Source organism: Pteropus alecto, unplaced genomic scaffold (genome assembly GCF_000325575.1).
Source record: "Pteropus alecto unplaced genomic scaffold, ASM32557v1 scaffold20, whole genome shotgun sequence".
Lineage (NCBI taxonomy): Eukaryota > Metazoa > Chordata > Mammalia > Chiroptera > Pteropodidae > Pteropus > Pteropus alecto.
The window spans coordinates 11,726,549-11,745,416 of record NW_006436298.1 but is presented as its reverse complement, the minus strand read 5'-3'; the positions used below and the strand labels follow the sequence as shown (position 1 = coordinate 11,745,416).

At 39.2% G+C, this 18,868-nt stretch overlaps 1 protein-coding gene and 2 pseudogenes across 1 annotated transcript in view; 1 reads left to right on the top strand and 2 right to left on the bottom strand.

Moving 5' to 3' along the window:
• Positions 1-1,351: 1,351 nt before the first annotated feature.
• LOC102886746 lies at positions 1,352-7,771 on the bottom strand (annotated as a pseudogene).
• Positions 7,750-18,868, top strand: part of TBCA (tubulin folding cofactor A) — a 59,893-nt gene continuing 48,774 nt past the window's right edge. The window contains exon 1 of the mRNA XM_006913169.3: positions 7,750-7,931. Within this exon, the coding sequence (XP_006913231.1) occupies positions 7,879-7,931 (53 nt within the window). The 5' untranslated portion in view covers positions 7,750-7,878. The remainder of the gene's footprint in view (positions 7,932-18,868) is intronic.
• LOC112481010 lies at positions 15,104-15,222 on the bottom strand (annotated as a pseudogene).

Genomic DNA, 18,868 nt, shown 5'->3' with positions numbered 1-18,868 from the left:
TTAAGAAGTAACAGCTTTATATTACCTTAAAATATTAGGGGAAAAACTATTTCACAAAGACTTCCTCCCCCTTGGCAGACTTTTCTGCAGAATCCTAGTAAGCTTTCACAGGTGAGAGCTTAATTTTTTTTTAACCCTAAGTTTATAACCCAAGAAGAATTCTCCAGGCCTTAAGTAGTTTACTATAATGGACGAGAAACTCTGTTAGAAGATAATTTCACAAAGAAGTAAATAATTTAAATTTAAAAACCTATATGAATGGATCTTTGTGAACCAGTATTTAAAGTATTCTTTTGGTAATCTAGAAACTATAATCTGTTGCCCCCAAGTCCTTATTCTTTTTGTGTTTCATTTCCTATTAATATCAAAAAAGAGTATGCAATGACAACTGAAAATATTTCACAACTGAAAAAGATACCTTACTGCAAGGAATAGTCATAGAAAGGATAAACATAAAATAATCATAAATATTTTGCTGAGAGTTTCAAATAGAAAAGTCATAGATAGCTCATGATAAACATATAAAAAGATTTTATCTGTAGCATGTAATCCAAAAACACCTCTCAGGTCTCTCTTGATTGACCCTGAATAAAAATCTTACTTCAGGTGACAAAAAAAGGTCCATTAATGTTGCTCGTGCATTTCAACATAAAAATGGAATGGAATCATTGACTACAGGTAGAAATGTGCAAAACTACTCAAGATAAATATGCTGCTTTGAGGCTAGACATTCACTCCACTTTTGTCTGCCAGCTTGATTTTTGAATTGGGCACTCATGGATAAAAGGTATGTGATCTGAAAAAATAGTGTGTGTCTTTTAAAAGTCAGTGTCATGTAATGTCATTCCTTTTGGCAAAATTTATGTTACATGGCATTAGACCATGGGCCAAGCTAATGTAAGATGAAGCATTAAAAACTGTACATGATGATTGCAATATGTGTCAGAACAATGAATTGTTATATCAGATACCTATTCAGCTATAAATAGGGCCTTCTGTAAATTAGTGGCTAAAGGATTATATTCTCTTAATACCTGTATGGAACTCCTGTTGTCTAAAACATGTAGCCCTCCAACATCTATACTCTGTGACCAGTGGGCATTTAAACTATATGTTTAATACATGTATACAATGAGAACACAGCATATTATGAAAGCCACAGTTGGAGTTTTTTTTTGTTTTTGTTTTTTTTTAACTAAAACGATGGTTTTTAATGGGAACCAGAGATATGGTTATAATTACACAGTCAGACACTAAAAACCCGTAGGTGATCAGGAGTTGCAAGGTTACAAAATAATGAGAGTAACACTGGGTATAGAAGAAAAGCTGTTCCAGAACCTTAGGAGCCAGGCTAATTTGGCCTCTCTCAGCGATTCTGTCTGTGGTCACCCCTGGAGTCCATCTTGCCAGGACCTAAGTCACCTCTGTCTCCACCACCCTAGCCCCCTCGGAAAGCCCCCATGGTTCCTGCCTCAGCCTCAGTAGCCACCCTGATCATAGCTGCCTCTGCCACCATGACAATCATCTCCATAACTACCCTGCATAGGAGAGCCTACTGGTCTACCTCTGGACCATCTGGTTTAGAGGTCTTACACTGCTTGCATTCATTCCTCTAAGAGAAGTTGATTTTCTAACATATAGGATTAGGACACTTCCAGTCCCCAGCCCACTGCTGTCTACCACCACCGGCTCCACTGGGGAATCCTCCCCAGCTGCCACCACCACTGCCACCACCTCCATATCCTCCACGGCCCACGGGTCTTCTTAGCCCTCGGCTTCCACGACCATTGCGACCACCTGGATTGAAATTTGTTGGCTGAGTAGCAAATGAGACCTTGATAAGATTCTCAGAAGATTCTTTACCATCAAACGAGTCAATAACTGCTTTAGCAGAAGGTAGGTCATCAAATGATACCGTTGCCTCTCCCTTCCGCTTGCCTATTTCCCTGTCTGTGTATAGATTAATCATGGGCTGTCCTGTTATTTGTCTTAATAATACCAATCTGCTTAAAGTAATCAGCCCCAGACTCAATTGTAACATTTTCTCCCAGGCTTTGTATGAAAATGGTGTTGTTGACTGAATTATCTTGTTCAGAGTCATGCCATGATCCTTGGTCCTGAGGACCACCAAAGTTATTAAAACCACCACGGTCACTTTTGTCCATGCTGCCTCTGCTTCCACAGCCACCTCCGCCCCCTCTGGGTTCATAGCTACCACTGCTGCGGTTGTAACCACGACCGCCACCCCAGCCACAGCCCCCTCAGTCCTGCTGGCCTTTCCCGTAGCCACTGCTGGCCACCACCACTCTGGTCTTGATTGCCATAACTGCCGCCACTGCCACCACCACTCATGGGGCATTGATCCTGACCATAGTTAACTCCACCACCCTTTCCGCCACCGCCACTGCTACTGTTGTACTGGTTCTGCTGTCTGTAGCCCTGAGGAGGATTATAGGAACTTTGCTGCTGTCCATAGCTTTGCTGTTGTCTACCACAGCCAGACTGCTGACCATAGCCCCCATCCTGGGGCTGCCTGTCTACCGTAACTTCCCAAGGTGCTGCTAGGAGCTGGCTTCTGGCCATAGCCAGAGAGGAGGACTGCTGCCTGTAAGATGATTGAGAACTCTGTCTGCCATAGCCTTTTTTTTCACATCCCTGGGGAACCGGCTGAGTGCCACAGTTTGTGTTCTGGGTCTGCCATAAGAACAAAGCTGCTCTGGCCATAGCCTGAAATGTCGCTGACTGGCTGTAACCACTGTAACTCTGCTGTCCATAGGGCTGATTGCTCTCCTGGGAACAGCCCTGTCCAGGGTGGGTGGGGTAAGCCTCATAGCTTTGGGTTGTTTGTTGGGTATAGTCATACAGATGCGTACAGGTGCATACAGGCCGACAGGCAAGAAGCTTCCAACACCATAGAGAACTGACGCTCTAGGACTCCAATTAGAAATATTTTTGTTTCCATAAAAACATCTTTCCATAAGGCATCTTTCTTCTGGAGATGCAATAGCTATATCTTCCCCTCTCCTCAACAAAGAGACATACACATGGAGCTGTAATGGATTCTGTATCCGTTAGAAAATCCTTTGGGCTGTTAATAAGAGAAATCTCATAAACAGTGGCTTAAATACATAAGAATTTTTCTCACATAAGATGACTAGAGATAGAAAGGTGCTGATTTTCATTCAGCAGCTCAATGGTAGGACTGCTGTCTCTAAAATGTTTGTCTTTCTCTCATGGTTGAAAGATGGATATTTAAACTCATTATTCCATCTACTTTCATGGAAAAAGTAGGAAAAGGGCAGTTCTCTGTATCCTTTTTATCAAGAAATCAAAAGCATTTTCAGCAACCACCTATATATTTCCACCTTTATCTATTTGCCCAGAACTGTGCATCTGGTCACCTCTAGCTGCAGGGGAAGTTGTTAAAGTAGCCCTACAATGGAAGTAGGTAAAAAAGAAGGGTTTGGAGAATGAATGTTGGGTAAGCCAGTTAATAGTGTCTATCACAGATGCCACTAACAGTTTATAAGCAGAGTAGAAAGCATAGTATGGAGAAGGCTTTAAACAGTAGTAAAATTTTAATATTGACTTCTACCTCAAGTAGTCATGGCCTGTATGCTACTCACCTTTTAGGGTTTACTAGAGACTCCACATAGCATCCTAACCTACAAGATATGTCAACATCATTGTATTTACTGGGTCACATCTCCTGGAAAGCACAGAAGCTTGCACTGCAGCCTAGACCATTCTTGCTCTGTGCCCCACTAAAAGCTGGCGGTCTTCTGAATCACTGGATTAATGAGTTAGAACAGTATTCCCAAGTGCAGTATATTACTACCCCACATATTTGGAAAATCATTCTGGAGGCTAGGAGTGAGGAATGGATAAATGAAACAGGGAAAGAAGAAAAGCAAATGCAAGCGTGGATTACTGATTTTTCTATTGCTACTGGTGATTGGTCCTTGATTCCATGGGATCTTCTGAAGAGCCTTATGAAATATATCTCAAAATTGCCCATGGCCTGAGAATGAAAAGGAGGAGTATTGATCCATAGGCTCCCTTTCCCTATACTCCTGGGTCGTGCATACATGTGTACTGAGCCGTTTTCCATGCCTGTCTCCTATCTCGGTGGGGCTCATGGCCCAGGCCTGAAGTAAGGAACTGTCAAGTTGTACTCATGAAATGCTGGTCAAATGCTAGTCAAAGCCTGAATATGATTGAGTACTAGTGCAGTGCTCCAGTAAGAGAGAGGGCCAAGAGAATTTGAAAAGATATACGAGTGGCAGGGAAGAAAGGGGATCTCTTCAGAAGAGGTGTAATTCCTAATGATGAAGGAAATATTTCAAGTTTTTCAAGCACCTGGGGTAATTATCACAGACATTTCACAAAAATAATTTTTTACCAATAGTACTTCTTTATTAAGTAACCTCTCCAGGGTATCTTCTTCAATTGGCCATCAGTTTTATTAAACAGAAGTACAACATTTGAGCAACTGCACATGAGCGCTATCTAAGTCTCCTTGCACTCAGGTTACCTCAGAGTTCCAGGAGGGTAATAACATGACCGGTCTTTTTGTTTTCATCAAAAGTAGAAATCTATCTCAGTGCCATATTTGACCTTTTGTTTTTTAACTCAGCAAATTCTTGCTGTGTATCTAGTAAGCACTAGGCATTAAGCTTGGTGCTAGGGAGACTAAGGTGAATGTAACATGGTCTCTAATCTTAAGGAACTTGGAGTCAATTGGGGGAGAATGGCAGGGGTGGTTAGACTGAGTTTATAGCCCTGTAAGTATATGGGAAAGCAACCTGTATTTGTAAGAGAATCTGCAGTATTCTTTAATAAAATAGTACCTAAGCCCTTCAAGATTAGCAGTGGAAGAATTGTCACTCAAGGAGGAGATGGATAGATTTTCCCCTTGTTCTGTCAGATTCTCCCAGTCCTGGGGATCTCCAATGTTGATTAACTTATCCATTTTAGAGTCCCCTACAGATTCATTCTTATAGTTCACCTGAGGCCCAGGCTGGAATATTTAAAAAGAACTCAATTAAGGTTTAGGGTTAACAGAGCAAAAGGGTGCCAAACGCTGAGAAATACAACTTACATAGTTTCTATTTCAAATGCCCTAGGTTGTCTCTGGAATTGTGTTGATCCTGCAGGCCTCCTATGGTTAGTACTTTCTCATGGTTTGTAGTCCTACGGCTAATACTCTAGTAACAAGAAAAGACCTTCTGTAGGTCTACCTCAAAGTTCAGACTCAAAAGAGCAAGACCCAGAAAAAGATGACGAGTGTATGTGAGGGAGGGGATGTTTCAGATTATCTTAGTAGCCCTCTTGCTGGAATGAGAAGGCTCCATGAGATAGTAAAGGGAAAAAAGTTTTAAAGCAGCATTTATTCATTCAAGAAACATTTACTGAGTATCTGTGATATGCCAGGCATTGCTACATGATGGGATACAGTGGTGAATAAATTTAACAGAGGTCTTTTTATATTGAGTTAACAAACATGAATTTGATAAGATCTCATTAATGATAACATGTACATTTCTGTATTCATATGAATGCGCATGCTACTAACATTCTTAGTTTCCTATTCAGGACCTCTTTCCCAGATGACTTAGGTATTTAATAAATACTTTGTATGAGGCTTTCTAAGTACTAGCACTATTATCATTAACACCCACATTTTACAGATGAAGACACTGGCACATAAAGAGGTTAGTAACTTATCCAAGTTTGCACAGTGAGAAGCAGAGCTAGGATGGAACCCTAGCAGTTGGGCCCCAGAGTCAAAGCTCTTCACCACCACAGAAACTCCTCACACTGAGAGCATTTCCACCTGATCCCTTATCCTTAGGGGTGGGGCCAAACTCCCTGATCTTAACCTACAGCCTCCAGCACAAAATGTAAGTACACATAGACACAGATAAACTGTCCAGAAGGGCCTGGGCACGGGCCCAGGTACACACAGCAGCAGCAGTCTTTTGGCTGATGTTTTGCATTTATTTATTAGTGCTTTACGGTAAAATTACAGATGCAAAATCATTAAAACAATGGCAAAAGGGTAGAACTAGAGTTGAGAGTTGAGGGAGAATTGGTGTTTTTATATCAGAAAACATAGGCTGAGAGAAACTGCAAATCAACACAAAACTGAGCTCTAAGCTTCTGGAAACTGAGGCAAAAAGGAAAATATGAAGACTTACATGGCTTTTATTGCCAGACTGAGGAAGATCCTTGACAGTAACAAGAGCCCTAGCTGCACAATCTTTTGTGCTGTTGTTTCTTTGCCTTATGGGGCTGCCCAGTAACTAAATTTTAATTATCTACTGGAGTTCTAATTGTAGCATTTTCCTTTGGTGAATCTGCTGGGTTTGTTTGTTTTGTTTTTACTCCACACACTCCCACATCCCCCAGTATTTCATAGCTCTTCTGTATCGCTTGAAATTGTATTTCAGTGTGCCAGCCAGTTGGACAACAATAGTTATTGAATTTAGCACCTGCTGTGTACAGAACACAGGTGGAGGTTAGAGGAGGAAGATTTATGGAAGACAAGATTCTTGCCTCTAAAGATACTTATAATCCTACTAGGAGAGTTCGTACACCCTCGTTAAGGACTCAAACAATAGTTTTTAAAAGAAATATGCCAAAAATAAAACATTAATATTGGGCGATTCCTAAGCATCCAGGGAACATTGAAGAGACAGGGGGCTCTCATGATAGACTTTCTCCAGGAGGTGGGTTTTGATCTTGGATTTAAAATAAGGGTCTTGGACTAGCAAGGTGAGAAGGTGTTCCAGTGCTAGCCGTGAAAACCAGAATGAGTAAATCAAGTTTTTTTGGGAAGGGAAAAGTTAGGTAGTTGTCTTTGAACAATGATACCAAGGAAAAGGAAAACAAAGGAGGCCGCTCTCCCCTGCGTTCCTTGGCGGATTCCATCAGGAAGAGGCTGAATGGAGGTGTACCTCATTTTATGCAACAGACACGTTTTTTATGGAAATATAAATCAATGGTCAAAAGTTATTGAGTATCTACTGTGCATCAGGCATTGAGCTTTAATCTTCATATCTATTCTGTAAAGTGGGATTATTTCTATTTTGCATACAAGGCAACGGGCTCAGCAGGGAAGTTAAGTAGCTTACATGCCCAATGTCATCTAGTTGTTAAAGGATGGAACCCGGCATGTCAGTCTGTCTGCCTGACCACGAAGCGCAAGGTTTTTGGTGCCACACACATTTTTGTAAGTTGAATATTTAAGATAAACCAGAGGTGATGATTATTCGAATAAGTCCTATATTCATTTCTTTTGAGGTGCATATCTATAACTATCTCTCTCTCTTTTTTTTTTTTACGAGGGATTTTCTTGACTGTGCATGTTGGTAGTTGATTTTATTAAACACACTATCCTTTGTTCCATTTGACACCAGATAATGACACCGAAAATATCCTTAATACGACTTTTAGGTCACTCCGTCCATTAAGCGGATAATCTCGCAATGTCACGGCCAAACCAATCTACGTGGGGAGATACCGAAGTTTCCCGGAACGCCCAGGCTGTGGACACCGGGAAAAGTATAACTTGTGTCCACACTAAAATGAGGGCTGTTCGAGCACGAAAAGGAGGGCCGTCCGAGTGAGACAAGGGCGGGTTCTGCGACGCGGGAACTGAGCGGAGGTGGGAGGCAGACGGCAGGCGCGAAGAGCTCCTTTTCCGGGACCCGCGACCCCCGCCCCTGGGTCTGGCAGGGGCGCCGGGCCCGCGCCAGGGTCTGCGCATGCGCACGGGGCCGCGGCGCCTACGCCGACACAACCGCCGTCTCGCGCGCACTCTCCGCTCGGTTGCCCCGGCTCTCTGCCCCTCCTTCCTGCGGCACCCGAGGGACCATGGCCGATCCTCGTGTGAGACAGATCAAGATCAAAACCGGCGTGGTGAAGCGGTAAGGAGCCGCCAGCGCCTCCTCTCCCTCGCCTCATGGCGGCCCGAGAGGCTGAGCGGCGTGCAGGCCCGAGGCGGCCGCCGGACTGCAGGCCTCACCTGAGGCTCCGCGGCCGGCGGAGACGGGGCAGGGACGGACGGGGCGCGCCGATGCCGGAGCCTGCGGGCCGGCATTCCCTCTCCTTCCTCTCCCCCAAAGCCCTTACGGTCGAGCGGCTAGGGTGGCGGCAGCCCCGCCCCTCGGGCGCCGCGGTCGGGGATCAGGAGGGGCGGTGGCCGCGATCGCGAGGCCGGCCCGAGCTCTGGCGGTGCCCTTATGTGCGCGCGGCCCGGGTCTCTCCGCCCACCTGCCGGGAGGGAGGCGGGTTCACTCCATCACCTGCCCTCAGGTGGACGCGCAAGCCCGTTCTGAAGTTTCGGGGGTACGCGAAGAGCCCGGCCCTCATCAAAAATGAGACCTTGTCGGCGCCCGGTGATCTAACATGGCAGGCGGGACTCGCAGTCTTTAACAACTGGGGCGTGAACTTCCAGCACACTCATCAAACTTCTGTGGGCTAACTCTCCCCAGTCCACTTTCCCGAAGCTCGCCCCAGAGGTTGTGGGGTGTTGTTTAAATAACCATCCTAGGTAGTCCAGTCCTGTAATTCGCTCTAATTCTTGATTGTTGTTAGACGCCTCCATGCATATTAGAACTTCGTTGTTCAGAGCCAAGAAGATCAAACTTTTTGATGAGGCATTCCAAGAGAAAAGATAACTTAGGAAGAAGCAGGTTATTTTGCAGTAGAAATGTCTGATCCTAGCCAGCTGGCTTCTTCCTCTTTGCCCACCTTTTGTCCCTTTAAAAGTATTTCCACCAGAGGAAGGACAAGGCAAAGGGAAGAATAAATTTACTTTTTAAGATACCGTCTCCGAATTAAATGCACAGACATTTCTGAAGTTAGACTGCTTGGGTTCAAATCTTGATTCTGCCATTTATAATGTATTGTTGAATATATTCCTTTACACGGTGCCTCAGTTTCCTCATATGTGAAATGAAGTAAGTACCTACCTCATGCAGTTGTTGCAAGGAATGTCTGCTATGCTGTCTAACATAGTATGTGGCAAATAGCCAGTGGCTAATAAATGGTAGCTAATATTGTTTGTATTCCCATTTTACAGATGAAAAACAGGTTTAATGAAGTTAAAGTAGAAAAACCAAACTTGTCTTATATCACTGTACCAGTTCATGGCAGAACAAGGAAAAGAACCAAAGTTTCTGCTCTACAACTGTCTTTTTGAAGTACAACACTTTAAAAAAGTATTTTTTAAAAATGTGCGCTGTCACTCACTTCAAGGTTTTGTCATTCACTTTCGCTAGACTTTGGTTATATCATTTTAGTAAATCTATTTGGCGAAAGATTTAAAAGAGTGCTTTAAACTGAAAGTCTCGAGAAATGACTTCTAATGGCCGTTTCCCATTAATTACCTGTATGACCTTGTCATTTCTCAACCTAATGATCTATACTAGTTTATGAAATTATTCAGTTCAATTAGTTATATGCTTACAGTACATATTCTAGAGAAAACAAACTCAGATAATTAGCTAAGTTTTTAGGCTTTCAAAAACTTCAATGTACTTATAGAAACTGAATGGAAATAAAGTTTTATTTTCAGCTTGTTTCAGAAAGGAGCATATCAAACTTGAATTTTGATTCTAAAGTTAATACATTATTTTTGTGAAACCTTTATAATTTACCATATGTCAAAGTGCTTATTAATTAATGGAAATGTCTGCTATACGTTTTTTTCATGGCTTTTCTGTTGACATTTTGGTGTAGAGCTTTCCCATAAGTACTACAATGAGATGTGTTTTTTTAAAAAAAAAAAACTAAAATTTTTATTTTAGCTGTTTATTACTCATTTTGCCTTGTTAGATGACCATTTAATCTGTAAATAATGTTCTCTACTCTTCTGTTCTTTTTCTCCTAAAATTTATTTTATTATGACTTTTTTCATCTTATGTCTTAGTGTCCTATTTCTAAAATTCTACATTTTATCTCAGCAAAGGAAGAAAATAGATGAGGCAAATAGGATGACATATTAATGATTGCTGGGGCTGACTGATCATGGGCCATCATTATATTCTCTATATATGTTTAAAATTTTTCATAATAAAAAGTTTTTAAAGGTATGCATTTTTCTCCTCTCTCCAAATTTAATTTCAAAGATTCTTGATTAGTTTCATGGTTCAAACATGTTCTTGGTTTTGTGAACAAGATTCTGTTCATTGGTTTCTTAAAGCAATGGTCTAAAAACCAATTTCTATTTTCAGCACCATTTTTCTAGTCAGAAGTTCATTTCCCATAGCTTCATTTCTCTTCAGAAGTCACAACTTATATTTGGAAGAGATTTAAAGTCATCTTTCATGCCCCCAATTCCTTTATTTTCCTCTCCAGGAATAGAGAGCCACTAAAAACATATTCTAAGTATTAGTTCAAGAGTTCAGTTTGGGTGGACTATTACTAGGGATGGTGCATTCTTAGAGTTTGGTGTCTAATCAGATCTGCCAGAATACTTCAGGTGATCCAGAAGTTCCCTGTAGTGGGTTTTAGGAAGAAATCTGTACAGGCAGGTGGAATGTTATGGGAGTATGGAAAGAAGCGATAAATAGATGGTGGTATTTAGCATCAGGGAGCTCAAACAATGAGTGGAAAATGGGTGTTTCAGCATGTTGGCAAAATGGTGAAGGCAGTCTAGTGGGTGGCAACCATATTAGAAAGGAATAGAAGGAGGTTTCAAGGGCATTATTTTGGGCCTTAGGAAAATAGGGAGAAGCCCTACAGTTCCCCGGTTTTAAAGAAACTTTGTTACTTCACATGGTAACAAAGGCAAAGTATCCAATTTGTGGAAATGGATTTGAAGAGAGAGGTTAGATCCTTAGGAGCAAGGAAAGAGTCCAGTTACTAGGAATGGCTTCCAAGGTGAGAATTGGACAGCAGTGAGGCTGACTTGGTCCTGAGCCTCTGACTCCTAGGACTTCTTAAATATCCCCTCCCCAGAAACAGGATTGTTTTTACAGGACTAATTCTGGCTGTGAAACTAGAGAGATGTGTGCACTAGGAGCTGGATGGGTAATTATATGCGACTCACTGTTAGTGGATATTAGTTGGTAGGTTTGAGTCTGGCAGGCTCTTTATAAAGATTTGGATCCATGTTTCAGGAAGATTGCTTAGACCTCCTGTTATCCTTGACTGGCTCACAGCTTATCTGGCAGCCCTAGCAGGATGTTACCAGATATTATTCCAATTTTCTTCTTTAGTGCAGAACTGTAAAATCCTATCTCCCCACCCCCACCCCTTTCTTTTATGTCTAGGTGGCATCAGTTGCCCTGGATTTACCTGGGACTAACGGATTTCCCAGGATGTGGACCCTTCAGTGCTAAAACTGGGAAAACCCCAAACTAGGATGATTAGCATTTATAACTTTTCTGTAACTAGCTAAAGTAACTGTTTTCTGTGTTATTTGGAGACTGTCTGCTCATAGTATAGCTGTGAATTGAATGTTGTACCTTACTTAAATTAAAACTTAAATGCATCCCGTAAGTATGAATCCATGCCAGAATAACTTTTTTAAAATATTAATTTAAATAGTGATTTATAAAATAATTTTCATCTAATGTAGGTGAAAATATAGGGTATTTTAAATGTTGTTATAGTATTTTGGTTAAATGACATATCTACAATAAGTTTTCAAATAGGATTTGTGTTTGTAAGTTTGTTTTTTTTTTACTAGAGTTATAGTAAATTCAAGAAATTCTGCAAGAACAAAATGTTTTCATTTATTTAACATAAAAGTTAATAACTTTAAAGGCAACTTGTTTTCAATAAAGCCTGCTAAAACTAGTCCACGGTGGTGAATTAATTGATTAAAAGTACTTTCTTAAATATATCTTTTTGTAACCATTTTAGATTGGTAATGGCTTAAAATCCAGTGTGAAGAAAGAACATTTGGGCATTTGGAAATAGCACTGACATTGGCCCATAGTTTTCCTCTGATTAAATGAAAGTGACACCAGTAGATTAGAATGAGACTAGGACAATTCACACTGCAATTGTGTTAGTTTAACTTTAACAATCTTTTAACACTCTTGTTTAAATGTAGCTGACATACCATAATTACAAATCTACAAGCCTTGATTATAGAATTTTACATCACGAATCTGTGGGGGAAATTGTATTGATTTTTTTTTTTTTTAATAAAGCAAGCACCTTTCCAAACTATAGTGTCTTCCCAAGTTTGTTTATACCTCTGACATATAACTGTGTATATAATACACACACTGTACAGCAGGCATTAAAACAACATCAAAGATAAATAAAACTCCATGCTATTATATGTATTCGTGTATTATGTATATATGCCATACTGATATACATTATACATACACTGAATATATATGTTATACTGACATAAAAGTGAAAACTATGACTGACAAATATACTTACGTAGACATAGAAATAACAGTTTCCCCAGTTTAGCTTCATCTATTTATACACTTCTCATATTTAAAGTAACGGTGGGAAGAAGTATGGTGGACAATATCTGCGATAGGTTAAGGAATGAACCCTGTAAATTATTCCCGTACGCTTTAATAGCTTTGTTCTCTTCTCTCATTTTATGATCTTTGATTTGAATTAAAGACAAAATGGCCAACTTCCTACCTTGAAATTGAGCCAACTCCTTTTGGAATTTCTGTAACGTATCCAGTTCTGTAAAGTGATAGTCAAAGGCAGTGTTAAAATGGATTATAGGTGGTCAGCTCTTCACTACCTTCTGCCAAGTAGTTGGCAAGCACTGACTCTTAGGAGCTACACAGCTGGCAACCAGATGTCTCTTCAGGCTGGGAAGGGAGAAAGTTAAAGTCACTCATGATCATGATTTTCCCACTACAAGCTATATTCTGCAAGTTGAATGTGGAAATGAAAGATCTTTTGATCCCTTTATGTGTGTATTTGTCTCTGTCTATGAATGTGTTCTGTGTTTTCATTTGAAAATCTGTAGGAAGCAGGTTTGGAAAATTTTGTAAATAGTCCAGAACCCTTAGAATATTAATGTTTATATGTATAATCTATTCCATTTCCAGTAATACATTTGTAGACAAACATAAGTCCTGCTGTGATGCTGTTTTATATGCCCAAATAGAGCTGATATTTTAATAACATCATAGATCTGACTGATCCAAAGATTGCTTATTTATTAGATACATTTGAGTACTGCTTTCTGAGTCTGTTCCTCTTCCTCTTTGCCTATAAGTAATTATTATTTTGAATTTGGTCTTTATCATTTCCATGCATATTTTTAAACTTTTAATTTATATGTAGATATACATAAATCATATTATAGTATTGTTCTGCTTAACAACTTTAGATAGATAGACAGGAAACTAGTCATTGGTTGTCTCCTGAGAGAAGCTGTATATCTGGAGGATATACAGAAATGGGAGAAAATTCTTATAATTTTGAGTCATGTGTTACCTATCAAAATATAAATTAACATTTTAACAATTGGAAATGGTGTCATACTGTAGGAATATTTTTATAACTTTTTGTGCATATTGTTTTTGAGATTTATTCATGTTGAAACAGCTCCAATTCATTCTCTTGGATGAATGTACTAGTATTTTTTTCATTCTCATGTTGATGAATATTGTTTTATTTTTCTACCCAGTTTTTTACTTTTACAAATGGTGTTACCATATACCTTGTTAAATATGGCTCCTAGTGCACATATATAACAATGTGAGGCAGAATTTCCCGAGGAATAGGCCATGAATGGATTGCAGGTATACGGAGATACAGCTCTCCTTAACTTTCAGGATGGCCAGGTGTGGCCAAGAACAACCATGAGATATATGGGTAAAGAGCCTTTCAGACAGAAGGAACAGTAAATATGAAAGCTTGAAAAAGAACAAGCAAAGTTGGTCAGTCTGAGAAGCAGCAACCAAGTGAAAGAAGGGATGGGTTAAGAGACGCTCCAAAAAGTAGGAGGGAGAGGGTATAGATCTTGTGGGGCCTAGTATGTAAGGACTCGGTCTCAAGTCTGAAATCAGACGTCACCACCTCTGTAAAAGTTTCCTAGCCGTCTCCAAACTTAGTTCTTCCTTTTCTGTGTTCTCAAAGAACTTTGTAGTTTTCACTAAAATAGTACTAAAAATACAGTTAGCTATCTGGTCCATTCACCGTACCTATCACTGGTTTCCAAAGTGTGCTCTAGGATCTGTTGGGGTCTCTAATACCCCTTCCGGGTATCTGCATGGTTACAGTTATTTTCACAGTAATACTGTGACATAATTTGCCTTTTTCACTTTCATTTGTTCACAATTGTACAGTGGAGTTTTCCGGATGATATATATGTGATATCGCAACAGATTGAATGCAACAGATATGAGAACCCTGATGCTTTTTTTTTTTTTTCCTGCTTTTACTTTATTTGATGCTTAATTTACTACCGGGCCATAAGTTTTTGTTTTCTTCCGTTTCTTCTGGGATATCTTCTGTGCAACCTCCTCTTCTAGTTTAGGAACAATCTGCTCTTTTTCAGTAAGGACCCTTTCAAAGTTGCAGGGGGAGCTTATGTCGGGGTTAATCTGCCCATGAGCTCTGTAAGTTCTGCTCCAAATCTTGGGAACTTTGTTCACTTGGATGTGCTCAATGACCAGAGAATCTACATCTAAATCCCTAAGTTCAGTATTACTCTTTTCATTTTTAAGCATGTGCAGCAAAAATTCAGTACTCTTTTAGGACCCTGTGTACAGCCCCACCTACCAACTAGGCCTAGGTACACCTACCAACTCCACCATTTTAATTACTGAATGGCACACATTGCTTCTGTAAAGTGACATCTTTCAGATACTTGGTGGCTTTTTGGATATGCATACCCTTGACAGCCTGGGCAGTTTCATGAGCGTTCTTAAAGTAAACACAAAGATTTGAACCTCTTGATTTGCGTGATTTTGTGAGAGTTTCTGGGTCAGGTGAATAGCAAACCATTTTCAGAGGTCACCTCAGGCCACTTAGGGGAAGAGCCAGATGCTTTTTTTGAAAATATTATTATGTTCAATAAAAATAGGTTATAGTTAACATGTGCATTTAGTTTATTTTAGATGAATTAAATATATTTAAATTTTTTTTTCAATGCCTTCAGCACCTGGTATTCCAAGATGGTCTCCCATCCAAGTACTAACCAGGCCCGACCCTGCTTAGCTTCCGAGATCAGACAAGATCGGGCACATTCAGGGTAGTGTGGCCGTAGACAATATATTTAAATTTTTAATTTAAAAAATTTAAAATTGCTCAGTCTTAATTTCTAGTACAGTAACTTAATAAATATAATTTACATGAACAAAAGCTCCTTGAGTCCTGTGATGTGCGATTTATAATATATTTGGTCTCCCTCCTCTCTCCTGACACAGCTCCTAAAACCCTGGGAATTTCATAATTAAAGAGAGGGATAAAGGTGTCTTTTGTTATGTTAATGAGGCGACTTTTGGAAACTAGGTTAGTAAGGACGGGCTGGAACTTTTAGTTCCATCACCTCACCTCTGGGGCAGGAAAAGGGGCTGGAGGTTGAATTGAATCAGTAACCTGTGACCAATGATTTAATCAGTCATGCCGGTGTAATGAAGTCACCATAAAAACCCAAAAGAACAGGGTTCAAAGAGCTTCATGGTGCTGTGCTGGTCCCCAACTCCACGGGTCCTGCTCTTAGGACCTCACCTTATAAATCTTTTCATCTGACTGTTGATTTGTATCCTTTAATAGCCTTTGTAATAAACCAGTAATCTAGTGAGTACACTAGTTTCCTGAATTCTGTGAGCAATGCTAGCAAATTAATTGAACCAAAGAAGGGGGTCCTTGGAACCTCTGATTTATAGCCAGTTTGGTCTGAAGCACAGGTAACAACTTGGGCTTTAATTTGGCATCCTAAGAAGGGACAGTCTTGTGGGACTGAGCCTTTAACCTGTGGAAACTGATACTATCTCCAGGTGGGTAGTGTTAGAATTTAGTTGAATTGTAGAACACACAGTTGTGTCAGAATTTGCTCAGTGTGGGGGGAAAAACACATCTGAATTGGTGTCGAAATCAGAATTATAGTCCCTTGGTAATTTTTCAGAGTATAAAGGTATTTTGAGACCAAAGATTTTGAGAAGCACTTTACTAGAACAATAATTCTCAAAAATTTTTTACGTAGAAGAACCCGAGTACTTTTCAAAAAGACATTTACCCAGGTTCTACCCCCTAAGATTTTAATTCTATAAGTGTAGGGCAGGATCCAAGAAATTGTGCGTGTTACAAATGTTTGTGTAATTACTTTGTATATGTTCCTCTAAACACACTTTGAGATGCATTGTACAACTCTTTGAGCTTCTGGAGGTGCAAGACTCCATGTTTGTACTATTAGCATATTGTCTAGTATATAGTAGGTACTCAGCAGTGTTTGTTTGAATGACTAGATGGATGTTGAGGTTAGAGTTGAGATCCATGTGATGTCAAGTAAGATGTTTTCTTATTCGAAATGGAGAATTTACATTGGGATGACTAGCAATGACTTGGGTTCATGAAAAGAAGGAGACAGACTTGAATTGTTTTTAGTTAATTCTAACAGAGGATAAGTCACTCTGATATTTATATTATTAGTGAATGAAGTGTTTTACATGTATATTTTCCCATAGCTGAGACTCCTTATAAGTGCTAATACTATTTTTAAGGTATTTTTTTATAGAAAATTTCCCTTTACATGTATATTTTCCCATAGCTGAGACCTCCTATAAGTGCTAAGACTTTTTAAGGTATTTTTGTGGAAAATTTCCCCAAATATGTACTTGGTTCATCACATTACACGGAACTCATCCATAGTCAGTTTTTCTCCATAACTGGCATAAATATTGCTACAGACCTTTTAAAATTGTTGAATGTAGAGTTAAAGATGGAAGTTTTAAGATCTGCTATGAGAAATGGATCCAGATTGTTGCCCCAACAATATTTTCTTTCTTTGGATCTTAGTTACACAGAACTGAATTAATCTTAATTCTTGGTTTATGCCACATACTCATTATTGGTTCATGAATGACCATTTTTTATTTTTTGTAGGCCTGTATTTATTTATTTTTAAATAATATATTAGCAATATAAGCCCATCGCCTAACACAAGAACTAATAATGACTAGCATATCTAATTATGTGCTCCTCTCTCTACCTGGGTTAACTACTATTTTTAATCTTATGTTTATTATTACCTTGCTTTTTTATTTTTCATAATTTTATCATTTGTATATTAAGTATATCATTTAGTTATTTTTTAAATTTATACAAAGGATATCTTCTGGGACTTATTATTTTTCACTTAGTGTTATGTTGGTAAGATTCATCCATATTTTTAAATTTAGATGTAGTATATTTGTTTTGACTGTTATGTAATATTCCATTGTCTGATAATACCACAATTTATTCAATCTTCTATCGATGGGCATGTGTATTGTTCTGGTTACTGTTTCTATGTACATTCTTGTTCATATCTTTGGTAATGATGTATGAGAATCTTTCTTGGGTATGAATCTTTGATTCCAAAGTTCCATTCACACAGGTATGTGAATGTTCTGCTTTTATAAGATAATGCCAAACTTTTCCAAAGGGATCGTATTGTTTTCCATTCTCAGCTGCATTGTACAAGTTCCTTTCATTGATCCACATCCTCTCCAAAGCTTGGTAGACATCTTAATTTTACTCTAATACTGTTTGTGTTTGTTCTTCAGTTTGTAAGAAAAATTAAATTATTTTGATTTTTTTAAACAAGAGTCCCACAGATAAAGAGAGGAAAAAGAGGGTACGAGGCTCTAGCCCCACAGCCACATACTTAATCACCTCCTTCTGCCCTGTGTAGAATTATATGTATGCCACAGGCAATCCAGAGTTTTTCCCTGGTTTGGAAGCAGGTCCTTTGAAAAGGGCAACTCTATTCAGTTTCCAGGACTGTGCATTCAGTGTAGGTTACCTGGGGTGGGGAGGCTTGCAGATAGAGGTCTGGATAGTGGGTCATAAAAACCCTTGGCGCTGGGTAGTTCAGGAGCTAAAGCCAAAGGAGGCCAACCATATTTTTAAAGATTTTTTCCCCCATGTTGTTAGGTTAATTCTTTTGATTTTTTCCCCGTTTTATTGAGATAGAATTGACATATAACATTGTATTAATTCAAGGTGTACAACATGATTTGACATATGTATATATTACAAAATGATTACCACAGTAAGTTTAGTTTACATCAGTCATTTAACATAGTTATAAGTATTTTTTTCTTGTAATGAGAAATTTTAAGGTTTACTTTCTTAGCAGCTTTCAAATATACAATACAGTTTTGTTAACTGTAGTCATCAGGCTATACATTATATCCCCAGAACTTATTTATAACTGGAAGTTTTTATTATTTGGCCACCTTCACCCATTCCCCACGCCATCCCCCACCTCTGGTAACCACCAATCTATTCTCTTTTTATGAGTTTGGTTATTTTAGATTCCACATATAAGTGAGACTATGCAGTATTTGTCTTCGTCTGACTTATTTCACCTAGCTTAATACCCTCAAGGTCCATCCATGTGGCAAATGGCAGGATTTCCGTTTTTACGGCTAAATAACATTCATCTGTTAATAGACACTTAGGTTGTTTCCATGTCTTGGCTACTATAAATAATTCTGCAGTCAACACGGGAGTATAGATATCTTTTTGAGATAGTGATTTCTGTTAATTCTGATGTATGATACCTTAAGTTCTTAAGTTTGGTGCAGCATTTCTAGAGGAAGAATTTAATTTATTGTTGATAATGTTTCATTTTTAACCCAGTACCATATGTTTTTGTCATTGCGATAGGTTTAAAAATCTAGCGGACACACACACATATATATATGTA